This window comes from Saccharomyces mikatae, assembly GCF_947241705.1.
Source record: "Saccharomyces mikatae IFO 1815 strain IFO1815 genome assembly, chromosome: 15".
In the NCBI taxonomy this organism is placed as follows: Eukaryota; Fungi; Ascomycota; class Saccharomycetes; order Saccharomycetales; family Saccharomycetaceae; genus Saccharomyces; species Saccharomyces mikatae.
In genome coordinates this window covers 533,365-549,116 of record NC_079270.1, presented here as the reverse complement: position 1 = coordinate 549,116, position 15,752 = coordinate 533,365, and the positions used below count along the sequence as shown (strand labels likewise).

General features: G+C 37.7%; 7 protein-coding genes across 7 annotated transcripts; 2 read left to right on the top strand and 5 right to left on the bottom strand.

Moving 5' to 3' along the window:
* Window positions 1–479: 479 nt before the first annotated feature.
* RPO31 (DNA-directed RNA polymerase III core subunit RPO31) lies at window positions 480–4,862 on the top strand (the record flags this gene model as incomplete). The annotated part of the gene is made up of 1 exon (XM_056225753.1): window positions 480–4,862. One exon carries the CDS (start codon window positions 480–482, stop codon window positions 4,860–4,862), a length of 4,383 nt encoding a protein of 1,460 aa, XP_056079540.1.
* Window positions 4,863–5,167: 305 nt separating this feature from the next.
* On the top strand, window positions 5,168–5,974 carry TRS33 (Trs33p; the record flags this gene model as incomplete). Its single annotated transcript, XM_056225751.1, has 1 exon — window positions 5,168–5,974. The coding sequence occupies one exon, from the start codon at window positions 5,168–5,170 to the stop codon at window positions 5,972–5,974; it is 807 nt and encodes a 268-aa protein (XP_056079539.1).
* Window positions 5,975–6,177: 203 nt separating this feature from the next.
* On the bottom strand, window positions 6,178–7,056 carry CIM1 (mitochondrial HMG-box protein CIM1; the record flags this gene model as incomplete). Its single annotated transcript, XM_056225750.1, has 1 exon — window positions 6,178–7,056. The coding sequence occupies one exon, from the start codon at window positions 7,054–7,056 to the stop codon at window positions 6,178–6,180; it is 879 nt and encodes a 292-aa protein (XP_056079538.1).
* A 746-nt stretch (window positions 7,057–7,802) lies between these two features.
* Window positions 7,803–10,532, bottom strand: AZF1 (Azf1p; the record flags this gene model as incomplete). The annotated part of the gene is made up of 1 exon (XM_056225749.1): window positions 7,803–10,532. The coding sequence occupies one exon, from the start codon at window positions 10,530–10,532 to the stop codon at window positions 7,803–7,805; it is 2,730 nt and encodes a 909-aa protein (XP_056079537.1).
* Window positions 10,533–10,815: 283 nt separating this feature from the next.
* Window positions 10,816–13,092, bottom strand: CEX1 (COPI-interacting protein CEX1; the record flags this gene model as incomplete). The annotated part of the gene is made up of 1 exon (XM_056225748.1): window positions 10,816–13,092. One exon carries the CDS (start codon window positions 13,090–13,092, stop codon window positions 10,816–10,818), a length of 2,277 nt encoding a protein of 758 aa, XP_056079536.1.
* Window positions 13,093–13,478: 386 nt separating this feature from the next.
* Window positions 13,479–14,177, bottom strand: SMKI15G2590 (nucleotide diphosphatase; the record flags this gene model as incomplete). The annotated part of the gene is made up of 1 exon (XM_056225747.1): window positions 13,479–14,177. One exon carries the CDS (start codon window positions 14,175–14,177, stop codon window positions 13,479–13,481), a length of 699 nt encoding a protein of 232 aa, XP_056079535.1.
* A 179-nt stretch (window positions 14,178–14,356) lies between these two features.
* On the bottom strand, window positions 14,357–15,670 carry TFC7 (transcription factor TFIIIC subunit TFC7; the record flags this gene model as incomplete). Its single annotated transcript, XM_056225746.1, has 1 exon — window positions 14,357–15,670. One exon carries the CDS (start codon window positions 15,668–15,670, stop codon window positions 14,357–14,359), a length of 1,314 nt encoding a protein of 437 aa, XP_056079534.1.
* Window positions 15,671–15,752: the final 82 nt, after the last annotated feature.

The window sequence follows — 15,752 nt, the reverse complement described above, 5'->3', positions numbered from 1 at the left end:
AGCCCAGAAGTACGTATTAATAGTACCTTCAGTACAAAATGAATAGCCCCTTACATGGATTTCATACCTCTACTATACGCATTGTGGATGCAATATGGTTATTACTATCACTCTGCACGGGTTAATATCGTGACACACGGAACTGACGATTTTTTTGCAAAAATATTGCACAAGCTCTTTTGACAGAACTCATCACCAGATCAAATAGCAAAAGAAGTTAGATATAACTTTCTTAAAAATCTTTGCTCTACTTGGCTTGCATTAGTCGAACAATATCATTGGTTTGGGAAACACTGCTTAGTTAATTGTGGCTAAAGTTTTTATTGATTGCCGACAGTATACTAAATCATTTTTTTCTTTCACATATTGGCTTAATCTTAAATTCACTTCTAACTGGCTACATAGTTGTTCTTTTACTGAGTTCACTACTATCTGATTTCTCAAAACCATATTTCTAACCTGCAGTTTCGAAGAATCCGATGAAGGAAGTTGTCGTCAGTGAAACCCCAAAGAGGATCAAAGGCCTGGAATTTAGCGCTCTAAGCGCTGCTGATATCGTTGCCCAATCAGAAGTGGAAGTGTCGACTAGAGACCTTTTCGATCTAGAGAAAGATCGTGCTCCAAAGGCAAATGGTGCTTTAGACCCTAAGATGGGTGTCTCGTCTTCCAGCCTTGAATGTGCGACCTGTCACGGCAACCTGGCATCGTGCCATGGCCATTTTGGTCACCTGAAATTGGCTCTACCCGTTTTTCATATTGGGTATTTTAAGGCTACTATCCAAATATTACAAGGTATCTGTAAAAACTGTTCTGCAATATTGTTATCAGAAACAGATAAAAGACATTTTTTGCAAGAATTACGTCGTCCAGGAGTGGACAATTTAAGGCGTATGGGTATTTTGAAGAAAATTTTGGATCAATGTAAGAAACAAAGAAGATGTCTACATTGTGGTGCTCTAAATGGTGTAGTGAAAAAAGCTGCTGCTGGTGCCGGTTCTGCTGCGTTGAAAATTATTCACGATACGTTCCGTTGGGTAGGTAAAAAATCGGCTCCTGAAAAGGATATTTGGGTAGGTGAATGGAAGGAAGTCCTCACACATAATCCAGAACTAGAGCGTTATGTGAAACGTTGTATGGATGATTTGAATCCATTGAAAACTTTAAATCTTTTCAAGCAAATTAAGTCAGCAGATTGTGAATTACTTGGTATAGATGCCACAGTTCCTTCTGGTAGGCCAGAAACTTACATCTGGAGATATTTACCCGCACCTCCAGTTTGTATAAGGCCTTCTGTTATGATGCAAGACTCACCAGCATCTAACGAAGATGATTTGACGGTAAAGCTAACAGAAATAGTTTGGACTTCATCTTTGATCAAAGCCGGCCTTGACAAGGGAATTTCGATCAATAACATGATGGAACATTGGGATTATTTGCAACTAACTGTTGCAATGTACATCAATTCTGATTCGGTTAATCCTGCCATGTTACCAGGTTCATCCAATGGCGGTGGAAAAGTAAAACCCATCAGAGGGTTCTGTCAAAGACTGAAAGGTAAACAGGGTAGGTTTAGAGGTAATTTGTCCGGTAAACGTGTTGATTTTTCAGGTAGGACAGTTATTTCTCCGGATCCAAACTTGTCTATTGACGAGGTTGCTGTCCCAGATCGTGTTGCAAAAGTTTTAACATACCCTGAGAAGGTCACCAGATATAATAGACATAAATTACAAGAGTTAATCGTAAATGGGCCTAATGTTCATCCTGGCGCCAATTATTTATTAAAAAGAAATGAAGATGCAAGAAGAAATCTAAGGTATGGTGATCGTTTGAAGCTGGCTAAAAATTTACAAATTGGTGATGTTGTCGAAAGACATTTAGAAGACGGTGACGTGGTCCTATTTAACCGTCAACCATCCTTACATAGACTATCAATTTTGTCACATTATGCTAAAATTCGTCCATGGAGGACATTTAGATTAAACGAGTGTGTTTGCACACCTTATAACGCAGACTTCGATGGTGACGAGATGAACCTACATGTTCCACAAACTGAAGAGGCCCGTGCAGAAGCCATCAACTTGATGGGTGTGAAAAATAACCTATTAACCCCTAAATCAGGTGAACCTATTATTGCAGCTACGCAAGATTTTATTACTGGTTCATACTTGATATCACACAAAGATTCCTTTTACGACCGTGCTACATTGACCCAATTATTGTCCATGATGTCTGATGGAATCGAACAATTTGACATACCACCCCCTGCTATCATGAAACCATACTACTTATGGACCGGAAAACAAGTTTTTTCACTTTTAATAAAACCAAATCACAATTCCCCAGTTGTAATAAACCTAGACGCAAAAAATAAAGTCTTTGTCCCTCCGAAGTCAAAATCCTTGCCAAATGAAATGTCACAGAATGATGGGTTCGTAATTATTAGAGGCTCTAAAATTCTCAGTGGAGTGATGGATAAATCTGTTTTGGGTGATGGTAAAAAGCATTCCGTTTTTTATACGATATTGAGAGATTACGGTCCACAAGAAGCCGCCAACGCTATGAATAGAATGGCTAAATTATGCGCTAGATTCTTAGGTAACAGAGGTTTTTCTATCGGTATCAATGATGTTACGCCTGCTGATGATTTGAAGCAAAAGAAAGAAGAGCTAGTTGAGATTGCTTATAGTAAGTGTGATGAGTTAATTACATTATTTAATAAAGGTGAACTAGAAACACAACCTGGTTGCAACGAAGAACAAACTCTGGAGGCTAAGATAGGTGGGCTTTTGTCCAAAGTTAGAGAAGAAGTCGGTGATGTTTGTATTAATGAATTAGATAATTGGAATGCACCACTAATTATGGCTACTTGTGGTTCTAAAGGTTCCACATTAAATGTTTCTCAAATGGTGGCTGTCGTTGGCCAACAAATTATTTCTGGTAATCGTGTTCCTGATGGTTTCCAAGATCGTTCTTTACCACATTTCCCCAAGAATTCAAAAACACCTCAATCCAAAGGTTTCGTTAGAAACTCTTTCTTCTCAGGCTTATCTCCTCCGGAATTTTTGTTTCATGCTATTTCCGGTCGTGAAGGTCTAGTCGATACGGCTGTCAAAACTGCAGAGACTGGCTATATGTCTCGTAGATTAATGAAGTCTTTGGAAGATTTGTCTTGTCAATACGACAACACAGTCAGAACTTCTGCCAATGGTATTGTTCAGTTCACATATGGTGGCGATGGTTTAGACCCACTTGAAATGGAAGGTAATGCACAACCAGTCAATTTCAACAGAAGTTGGGACCACGCATACAATATTACTTTCAATAACCAAGACGAGGGATTACTACCCTACGCGATCATGCAAACCACAAATGAGATATTGAGACCATTGGAAGAAAGATTGGTTCGGTACGATAATAGTGGATGTTTAGTCAAGGAGGAAAACTTGAACAAGGCCGAATATGTAGATCAATATGACGCCGAGAGGGATTTCTACCGGTCACTAAAGGAGTATATTAATTTGAAAGCTACTGCTTTAGCTAATTTAAGAAAATCCAGAGGAATGCTAGAGCTTCTTGAACCTCCAACAAAAGAATCAGAGAAGGTAGATCCTGACAAACTTGTTCCCGATAATGTTAAAACTTCAGTAAGCCAACTTTATAGAATCAGTGAAAAATCTGTGAGAAAGTTTTTAGAAATTGCCCTTTATAAATATCGTAAGGCAAGACTTGAGCCAGGTACTGCCATTGGTGCCATTGGCGCTCAATCTATTGGTGAACCAGGTACACAAATGACGTTGAAGACTTTCCATTTCGCTGGTGTCGCCTCCATGAACGTCACATTAGGTGTACCTCGTATCAAGGAAATTATCAATGCTTCTAAGGTTATTTCTACACCTATAATCAACGCCGTACTGGTAAATGATAATGATGAAAGGGCTGCCAGAGTTGTTAAAGGTCGAGTCGAAAAGACATTGCTATCGGACGTAGCATACTATGTCCAAGATGTTTACAAGGACAACTTGTCCTTCATTCAAGTACGAATTGATTTAGGTACCATTGATAAACTACAATTGGAGCTGACCATAGAAGATATCGCAGTTGCAATAACCAGAGCCGCTAAATTAAAAATACAAGCGTCCGATGTCAATATTATCGGTAAAGATCGTATTGCAATCAATGTATTCCCAGAAGGTTACAAAGCAAGATCAATATCCACATCGGCAAAAGAACCAAGTGAGAATGACGTTTTCTACAGAATGCAGCAATTACGTCGTGCGCTTCCTGATGTTGTCGTTAAAGGTTTACCTGATATATCTCGTGCGGTGATTAATATTCGGGATGACGGTAAGAGAGAGTTATTGGTTGAAGGTTACGGTCTGCGAGATGTTATGTGTACAGACGGTGTTATTGGATCTAGAACTACGACTAACCATGTTTTGGAAGTTTTCTCCGTTCTAGGTATTGAAGCTGCAAGATATAGTATCATTAGAGAAATTAACTATACCATGAGTAATCACGGTATGAGTGTCGATCCACGTCATATTCAACTATTAGGTGATGTTATGACATATAAAGGTGAAGTGTTGGGTATTACAAGATTTGGTTTAAGTAAAATGAGAGACTCTGTCTTGCAACTAGCTTCCTTCGAAAAGACGACGGACCACTTATTCGATGCAGCCTTTTATATGAAAAAGGATGCCGTTGAAGGTGTTTCTGAATGTATTATTTTGGGACAAACTATGTCGATTGGTACCGGTTCTTTCAAAGTCGTTAAAGGTACTAATATATCTGAAAGGGATTTAGTACCAAAGCCATGTCTGTTTGAAAGTCTTTCAAATGAGGCGGCGTTGAAAGCGAACTGAAGTAATCATTTTTATTCCCCTTTTATAGCATTTGTAATATTTTTTTATTATAATCATTAAACATATACAAATATGCAACTACTTGTTGAGTAACCATAAACAAAATTTACCCATAAAGTGTGTATTTTCTCTCTATAATTGGTGAAAATAGCACTTCTTTTTCAGATACTCTCGCGTCCAAGGTTTCATAACCAAAAATCTCAAACATGATGAATTTGGTGTCCTACTTATATCAGCCCAGACCGAAGATCTTATTCTATAAAAGAAATCAAAGTAGTAGCGATAAAGCTGGTGTATAAGCAATTATGTCATCCACGCATAGTAATAATGTAGGACAACCTCTATCTTCCTCACAGGGTCCCCCAACGGAACAGCAAAGAGTTCAACAACAGTATCAAATTTTCGAGAACTCATTACCCAAAGTAAGTCAGTCAATTTATCAGATGCTGTTGAACGAGATGGTTCCTTTGGCTATGGAGATTGAGAGACATTTATCGGGCGATGTTATAAGTTCTGATAGCAATGTAACTTCCGAAAATGGTAACATCAGTAGCATGATAAAGAGACTGAAGATAGAAGAGAATCACACGGTAGACCTCAAACGTTCACATAACTTGATATATGAGCTATATAAGGCAGAAGAAGAGGAAAAAGAAAGGGTCTTAGCAAGGCTGAGGAACACTGGATTTCAAATTGGATCGAAACTGTCTGAATTATTGATATTTTCCAACAATCCCAATTTAAAATTCAAAGAAATGGATCTTTTATTGATAATGAAGTTCATTTGCAGGGATGTGTGGAAACAAATATTTGGTAAGCAGATCGATAATCTGAAAACAAATCATAGGGGAACTTTCTATCTGCTTGATTACGACTATCGACCTATTCAATCGTTTTCTTTAGATGAAGGTGCAAAGAGCGAGGAATTAAAGATGATAGAGCCCTTTTTAGAGATACCTGTGGGTATTATCAGAGGCGTCTTGTCTTCATTAGGTTATTCTTCTGAAGAGGTTATCTGCTTAGCGTCTTTCATTGATAGGCCTACAGAGAAACCTAAAACAACTTTCCCCAAGGGAGTTAGTTTCCACGTTCAAGTAACAGTGCCGCAATAATTGTCTGACAGATTTAATTTATATAAACGTATGTCTATATATGCATACACATAAATATATATGCGCATATAAAAGAAAAAAGGAAACAGTCTCCAAATAGTACGCTTACTGTTAAATTGTAGTCAGAAAATGTTATGATCGAACCTAATCTACGTGATAGTGAAGTGCGTATGAACTTTTATGAGCGTCTTGACAATATATTGTCATTTTTTTTTTGGCAGATATGCCATAGGAAGAATGTTATTTTGCGATGTACTAGAATCGTGATTTGCTGTAAAGTAAGCCTCACTTCTGGGATTAAATTTTGACATAATATCCATATTCTTCTGCAAAATTTGTATCTCGTTATCCATCATCTTCTCAAACTTTGACCTCCATAGTTGTAATTTTTCTCTAATTTCCAGTTTTTGATCACAGTCAACTTTTTCATTCCAAGCATACCGACATTCTTTGCACATTTGTTGGAACCTTTTCATATAATCATAAAGATTCTCTTGAGCCTCATGAGAATGATTTTTTGCAAAATTCTCCGAACGAGGAATCCTCTTCATCGCCACTAATCGTTTCCGAGGTTTGATTTTGTTGACAGATGTGATGGTGCGGTTTTTTGAACAAACTTCAGTAACCACAGTCTTCCTAGTAGGTGGTCTTGAAACATTTTTATATGCTTTACTTTCCAGAGAGCTCCAACGTGAATCAAATTTCACCTTGAACTTATTTCTAAAAAGTAAATACTCACTCATTACTGGTATTGGAATTTCTAGTCTTTTGGCAAGTTCAACCTTACTGACCTTCCAAATATCAATATTCATTGATTGACAGAAGGAAGCATAGTACAGCCTCTTTTTGGTTAGCGACATGCTGTCCCACTCATTTCTTTTGAACCTCTTGAAGTTGGTATTCCCTCTTGCGTAGTTTATGATATCCTCATATTTAGAGACGTTATGCAGTTTTTGAACTTCAAGTTGAAAGAAATATTGAAAAGCTGTAAATGGTGAGCGATTAAGCTGTCTTTGGAAAGACTTCTTAGTTGTGTAGCTAACAGGAGAGAGCTGAGCCTTCAATAATAGAGTGACCTTCATTCGAGCGCTTTAGAATTTCTGGGATACTGTCGTTATTGTTGCTGAACGTACTTATGATCTGATGAATTAAGAGGAATCAAAAGACGTCAAGGGGTGTCGGTGGAGATTCTGAAAATGATTCAGTTAAAGAAATACAAATACTCAAAGAGGAAGGCTTCAACTCCTCACGTTGTTTAGTTGAAATAGCACAACGATTTAGAAAGCAGGATAGCTAAAATGATAAACTGCAGTATCTACTGATCAACTGTGAAGGCCAGATAGTCATTACAGATTATTTCACATGTTTCTTTAAAGCACGAAACGCGAAAAAAAAAAAAAAAACAAAAACAAAGACCAAAAAGCGCTTAAAGTTAATAATGCTGAAGGCTTATGGGTATCAATTTAAAGAAATATTATTGTAAAAAGAGTACGTAAGTTAAAAATATAAACCCAAAGTACGTATACTTGGAATATTACACATTATATATATATATATATTGGTATGTATATACATACATAATAAAAGAAACCGTCGATAGAAAATGAACCTTTGAAGTAATAAAAAAATGAATAAAGTTGAAAGAAAACTGCAAAATAGAAAAAAAAAGCTATAAAACCATGCAGTTTGAAAAGAAATTAAACATAAACGTGGCATTTCTGATTTAAGCTTGACGAAATGATTTCCCCTCGATTGTTATTATCATCTGAAAGAAGTATACAACAATGTACCGAAACATAGAAACTCAAAAATGCTGCTGAAAAAGAGGCTAGCTCTTGTAATTTATGTTCTTAAACCTCACCTGTTCTTGCTGAGATCTCTCACTATCATTCGATTGATCCAGGTTGAAACTGAAGTCATTACTGGTGGTTGGCGCCATTAAAGCACCTGGAGCACTGCCTACCGTAAAATTGTTGGTGTTAGTATTAGTGTTGTTAGAACTGCCACTGCCTAAACGAGAATGAGGTAAAGTAGTGTAATTGTAGTTTATGATTGGTTGATTGGAAGAGTTTGAGCTGTTCACAGGATTGTTGAAGTTATTGTGTCCGAATTGAGATTGCAGTGTTCCCATATCCTTTTGAGTCGGTGAAATCATAATATGAGAGCCTGAATTATTATTATTATTATTATTGTTATTGTTATCAACGTTACCCTCAGGGTTACCAGCATTCTCAGGGCGATTAAAAGTAACATTATTATTCCTATTGGTATTAGAGTTCAAAATAATGCTCGCAGAATGATTTTCTGGAGAGGAAATTGTGGATTTTTTCGTTCCTACGCCTTTCCCCCTACCCTTAATTCCTCTATTTGAGTTTTTGTAAATCGAAGCGAAGTACTCTAACAGTTGTCGTTCTTCCAATGGGATGTTATCTGATGGGTTCATCTCAGCTAGTTTTGCTGTCAAAGCATTCAATGTTTCCTTGTGAAACCTATTCTGATGAGCTTTCATATTTCCTAGTTGAGTAAAAGTCTTGTTGCAATTCTCTAACTTGCAAACAAATGGTTTCAATTTTTGATGGGTAACTAAGTGGGCCGCTAAGTTCCCTTTTCTCGAAAATTTTTTATCACAGATATCACATGAATAAGGTTTCTCACCTGTATGTAATCTTTCATGCGTCCTCAGGTTCCCACCTTGAGTAAATCTTTTGCCACAATAATCACAAACAAATGGTTTGTACCCAATATGAGAGCGAACGTGAACCTCTAAATGAGTCGCCTGTGAGAAAAGTCGGTGGCAGTAAGGGCATTCGTGTTTTTTAACAGCGCGTGTATTATGTGTCCCTTTTGGTTTTTCTACCCCACCTACCAGTTCGTTTTTTGGTGGTAGTATGTCCATTGTTTGATTAAAAAGTAGGTCTCCATCCTGAGTAGTATTTACCTTCTCTGTGAAACCTTTCTTTCTCGCCTGAATAATCAGCATTAATTGATCAACTTTTGTTGCACCTATCAGGTTAGTCGCATCATCGTTTACTGAACCCATCTCAGTCATCGGAGATTCTTTATCAGGAAAATTGACTATTGCTGTACTTTCATCAGAAGCCGAGTTTCTCTTAGTTATAATAGGATCAGCACAAGGCACCTCATTCTTCACATAAATAGCAGAATCATCTTTTTTCCTTTTCTTGTTGATATTTGTTTGTATCCCAGACCCGTCTATATGCTTATTTGATCCCTCACTGCCTTTAATCACCTCTGAATCTTTACCCAAAGTTCTTGATATTGTACCCGAGTAACTATCTTCATCATTCAAATGCTTTCGAAGTCTTTGTTCTATTTCCTTTAGATCTTTCGTACTATTGTTTGTAATATCTGTAGAGACAAGATTATGCTCCTCTTGGTTTGGGATATTAGTACTGGATGTAGAATTGATGTTGCTGTCATTATTATCATTATTGTTACTATTATTGTCTTCACCATTGTTGTTATCCTCGCTTTCAATTTCGTTACTTTTGCCGCTGTTTATGTTACTAGTTACATTACTGCTATCGACTACATTATCACTATTGGCTTTATTACCAACGGAAAGAGAATTTAATCTTGGCTCAGGCATAAAGGAATTTTGGTTACTATGATCCAAAGTACCTCTAACAGAGGAATTCCGCCTTTTAAACTGGAAGTCAAAATCTTCCGGATTGAATTTCAAAGAATTATTTCTTGAACTCAAAAAGTACGGATTCTGATTAGAATTACTACTGCTGGTATTACCACTAAAAAATGATTCATAGTCGGCGTTTGCATTCATACTACCGCCATTATTCGAGCTATTTGTTTGGTTTTTAGTAGTTGCGGTTGGTATCAAGAGTGGTGGTCTCATTGAGCTTGATTCTCTTCTACCGCCAGGCTGAAATTGTGGTTGTTGTGATTGCTGCATACTGAAAAATTCAAAATCTGCTCCATCATTAGGCCCAAGATAAACAGAATTTCTCTTTGAGGGTGGTTGAGAAGAATTATCATTCCTTGGCAAAAACTGGTATTGAGAAGAACTTCCTGTTAATCCAGTCGAAAATGAAGGCGTTTTAAATGAAGTCTGTTGCTGTTGCTGTTGTGGCTGTTGGCGATTTTGATTTTGGAGTTGCTGTTGCGGTTGCTGCTGTGGGAAGAGATTGTTTACTATAGAAAAGCCGCGTCCGATCTGTGATAAGTCTGGCGGTTGATGCGTGCTTGAGGTAGAAAGTCGTGGAATATTGGAATAGGTATTACTGGTAGTAGGGACTCCTGCGACTATTACTGGTACATTATCGGATATGTTCAGAAATGAGTTAATAGACGCGTCCGTAGAATATCGTGGCTGATTAAAATTCGTATAATATGAAATCGACTCATTTCTCGTTTGTTGATGCTGCTGTTGTGATGAAGACGGTTGACTTTGGTTCAAAACGGGAGTAGATCCTTGCTCATGGTCCTGGTTATGCTCCTCAACTTGCTCTGATGATTGGTCTTGGCTTTGATTTTGTTCCGTTTGCGAGCTGCCCAAGAACTGTGTAGTTGGAGGAGACATGGCTAGTAACTCTTCAGTATCCGGATCTGTTCTGACTTATATAGTTCGTGTATCTAATGATGTCCCAATTAATTTCTCTGTGGACCCATTTATGGTGCTACAAAGTTCCTTTTCTGAAGACTCTTTGGCGTAGGCTTCACTGCTACTGGAATTAAAGGGACCCTTTCTTCCCTCCACTTCTCAAAACAACGAAGTCGCGGGGTACGGGCGTAAGGCCTTTAAATAACAAAAGAATCGCAGAATACATCTTTCTACAATATGTAAGGCTATATAAGTTCCAGAATCACCAATTCGTATCCCATGAGTCCGCATCTGCATCATCATCATCCCAGTTGTTTATATTTCGTTCATTGATTGCGGAGCCACGGACACTACTCACAGGCTTACTTTTTGTTGTTTTATTTGATAGAGATGTTTTGACAGCGGCGGTGTTTCTTGGTGCCAGAATCGTTGTTTTCTTCTTCTTGGTTAGAAGCTTTGCATTAAGAGGGCTTTTCTTTGTCAAAGTCGATGCTTGTGGCTTTGGGCGATGCTCTGGCTCCTCCCATGGGTCGGCTTCATTTTGTATCCAGTCATTATCATTCAGTTCATCGTTCCAACTCTTATTAATTCTAATAGGTTTTCCATGAACTTTTTGAGTGTTCTCAGTTGTTATATGACTCTTTGATTTGGTGGGGATGTCCGTGGTACTTTTTACGGCAAATCCATCCGTATCGCTGAGATGGTCCCAATCATTGCCATCCCAAGTCGAATCCACTTCACTGTCAGCAATACTATTTGGAATTGTTGCTGAGGGCGAATTTAAGCGTAAATTATCTAAAAATTGTGCTGCCAACATTTTGTCTTCTTTATTCATGTCTTCTTCATCGCAACCGTAATTATCAAAATCGATATCTCTCACATCCTCTGATTCAACAGTACTATTGCTTGTTTGAATGAGTAGAGCCTCTTTCTCTAATTTGTTTAAATACATTTCAAACAGGATTTTAGCTCTTTCTCTTACTATGGGACTTTTATCCAGCAAACCGGGGGCAATGACGGTTAAGATCTTGTTCGCGATGGTGCTGACATCAAACAGCTCAATTGACTTCTCAAGCCCATAAAGAGCAGCTAATCTTGGTTTAATTTGAGGATCTTTCAAAGACTTTGTAAATGCTGTTGCCAAGATGTTTGACCGATTGCCAACTGATGTTGATAGTATAGTAGAAATCTTGCTAATAATAATAACTGTCCATGTTCGAATCTCAATATCAGAATCGACCTGTGTTTTTGCGAGAAATCTCAACAGCTCATTATTGAGTTGTCTTTCTGACAAACATGGTACAATGCATGGTATGGTCTTCAATGTTTGTAACCTAAGAGTAGCATCAGAGTCTGTCAAACCTTGGCTAAAGTGTGGGTATATTCTACTGGAGATCTCTGATTTACTCAGTGGCCCTATTAATTTGGGTAAGTATATCAACAAAAGAAATCGTACTTGCCTATCCGGAAGTTTGAAACATTGGGCGATAAGATCGTTAAACCCATCCGGAAAGGTGTTAGTTTCAGAAGTTAAATCTAGAACGATCGCTAGGAATGGTACAAGTTTATGTGATGCATTCAGGTTCACGGCCGGATTATTGGGGGCTCCATTGATATTTTGCGTTATCAGTAGTTTTATAATTTCACAGAGCTCTGGAATAATGAAATTTTCAATCATCCCAGGTGTTAGATTGCGAAAAATCTCTCTCGACTCTAAGTACAGATTTTCCAAGTTCGACATTACCACCAACTTTCCTTGTGGGTCCTTTATATGTAGCTCCTTCAACTCTTGATAAAAGCTGATTAAAGGATTGCAACGCCAAGTCTCTGTATTCTCTAACCTTTTCCGAAAGTTTTCGATTGTCATCCTTCCATCTGAAATCATATTTATACTAGCAACCCAATCTTTAGGTAAAGAAGAATGACTCATAAGACTCTTTATTAATAAGCCTAATTCCATTGAGTCAATTGTATTTGGATCTTCACAGGGCAATTGTGAGCCAACTATACTGTAATATGTTCTGGCTTTATTGACAAATTCAAGGGCACTTAATCCCTCTTTACTTGAACAGAGTTCTAGGCCAAATATTACCCACTCCCCCTTGATATTGATATATATCGAATCTTTGGAAAGTGTGCCAAGGACGAATTTGTTCAAGAATCCCAAAGTTGCTAATAATTGTGACACTCCCAGTTCAATACCAAATTTGTTTTGAGATAAAGAATCCAAATCATTCCAAGGAAATGGAACTACCCTCTCAGTTACAATAAATGTGGATTGAGGATCTGAATCAAAAGTCTCCAACACAGTACAAAGCCCTGGGATCTTCATAATTTTGGCCTTGTGAACAGCATTTGAAATCAAAGTTTCACTTTCTGGACATCTCTTTGCCTTAAAGACGGTGACTGGTGAAGAATCTGCCTTCTTTATACCATCAAAACATTGCCAGAAAGCAGTTTCAGCCGTTGCAGTTTCCTCTATGGTGTATGGGAACTGAAAATTCGAAATAGATTTGAAAATGCTGGAAAAATTCATCATACACAAATACTTTATACCTCTATTGGAAACAACTTCAATGATTGTAGCAAACTTAATTCATGAACTAGTGACTTGACAATATCGATGTAATGAAAATGCATCTGCTTAATATTCGCAGTATAAACAAAGAGAATTGTTTTTTTCAAGATGAAAAAATAGCAGACTATAGGCGCGAAGGCTTGAAATATAGAAGGCGTATTACCATTACATTATTTTTATAATCATAAAAAAATAAGACAGGTGAATTGCTATTCATTGCAAAAATACTAAGATTTACTATACATACCTGTTCATGAATATAACCTTCACTAATTGTTTATTTACTTCTTTCAGCGTTGTAGATGGCCAATAAAAATAACGAGTTAACGTAAACAAATTTGCAAAGGTCATGGCAAATTAGCTTCAGCATAGAGTGCTTTAAATGTTTTGTTTAGAGGTAATCCAACTACGTTATAGTAATCACCTTCGATTTTTTCGATAAGTAACGCACCTTGTCCTTGTATCTTGAATCCACCACCAACTTCTAGACCATCTCCACTTTCCACGTATTGTTGCAATGTTTTCAAAGGTATTTTGTTATCAAAGAATACTTTGGTTTCATCTCTGAATGGTATCAACTCGAAATTCTTTTTACTGTACCATTTAATCAATGTCACTGCTGTGACAACGCTAACAGGTTCATCGTCTTCGTAGCAAAACTTCATTAAATACTTCATTTGAACTTCTTTAGTTTTGGGCTTCTCGTAAATTTTTCCAGCCCTATCAATAATAATAGTGTCTGCACATATGATAAGCTTGGGTCTAACAGATTCGTTCGGATTTTGGTTCTCGCAGTCAGTCAAAATTTCAATAATGCTCTGCGCTTTATGCCAACTAGTATCGTGTACATACCCAATTGGATCTGAAGAATAGTTCTCTTTATCAAGATCTTCTTTGAATGTAGAAACCATTGTTTTCAAGTCAGTAACTCCCATTGTATCGTGTAAAATTTGATATCTTCGTGGAGAAGTGCTGGCCAAAATAATTTCATATTCAGAACATATGTATTCAATTATCCCCGATGGTAGCTGACTACTACAAGACATTCTTTCTGATGTATGCGCTCTCCCTTTCTGATGTTCCAGATATTCTTTACTATGCTTAAGCAAGCTATTTTGCCTTCACGTTCCTTCGCGGCTCTCGTCTGACAAAAGATATGGTAACTTATTGAGGGGCAAATGTGCAAGCGTTCATGAAAAGGGTTGCTAATGTTACAAACTAGTTATTACATAGGGCGGACGTTGCTTAGCACTATCCGTTCTTTTATCCTATATATCTTCTCTGATTGAATTTCTTCCTTGTCTCCTGTGTGGCTCTCATCTTTTTCGACCAAATCTGGTACGCTAGCATCGTCTTCTTGCATTCGTGCATCTGGGTCGCTAGCAGTAGAAAGCTGTGTATTTTGGCCACCTTGTGTTGTTTGACTGGTATTAGTTGATGATAGTAGACCGGCTGTTTTCTTATGTATATGTGCAGCATTTGGAAATGCAAGTTCCGTGCCAACAAGTCGTTCCCAGCATCCTTCATACAATCTGTTTCCAATCCGAAACAGTGGTGCATCTGCCTCTAAACCAGAGTATTGTAAAGTTGCGCTCTTTGCTATCTCTGTTCTTTCTTTGTAGTTACCGCTAGGAATGTCAACACTGATATAAACAGTTTCAACCTCAGTTTGATCATCTACTTCCGGTGTTGGTGCGCCGTTTTTCTTTGTTTCTTGTCTCCTTTGGATATCAGCATCTGAACCAGCTTCTGCCACACAATCAAAACTCCAATTCATTTCTTCACCACCACTCAAAAATTCGGTGTTTCCATTCATGGTTAGAACCCATTTTCTGTCTTTAAAGGGTACATAAGTCAAAGCCGTTTGATTTTGACTGTCAACATCATCTATGGTATCGTAGCTTTTTCTAAGAATCTCGTATTTATCTAATGAACAACTACCGCTTCTTATTTTATCACCATTTTCATTCAAAGGCATACGAGGATTGCAGTACCCCAGCAAGCTCATACCTAGAGCAATCTTTGACGCAGCATGTGTAACCAATAGGATACATTCAACATTTGGATATTCCTTTTCTACATGTTCAATAAACAGGGGCCAGAAAGTTTTAAATCTTATGTACATCTCCTGCTCGGTCTCACCCTTTTTACTTGGTGTTAGTGTGGAATCCCACTCTGGGCTAATGATACCTGGAAAATATTTACTTAGTATCTCATATCCAGCTGGTACTGGAATGACGGGTTTTCTATCTGGTCTGTACCATTCTCCAATACCTCTTTCTAGATAAACAGGTACTTCTAGCAACTTAGCTATCGGTTGCGTAGTCTGAAGACACCTATAAAAGGGAGAAGCGAAGACCGCTTCTGGTTGATTATCCAAGGACAAAAGATAATGCGCTAATTCTCTTGCTTGCTGGACTCCATGTTCTGCTAGAGGAACATCACTATCAATTCCCGTAAGTGGATCTGGGTATGGGCCTTCGGGAAGCCAATTGGATCTATATCCATGCCTTGCAATATATATTGTACTCACCACCATATGGAACTACTTGCAGAATTAAAGAATGTTGTTGAAGTAAAGGTCAAGATACAATAATGAGTTTATGGGCAGCAGTAATTCT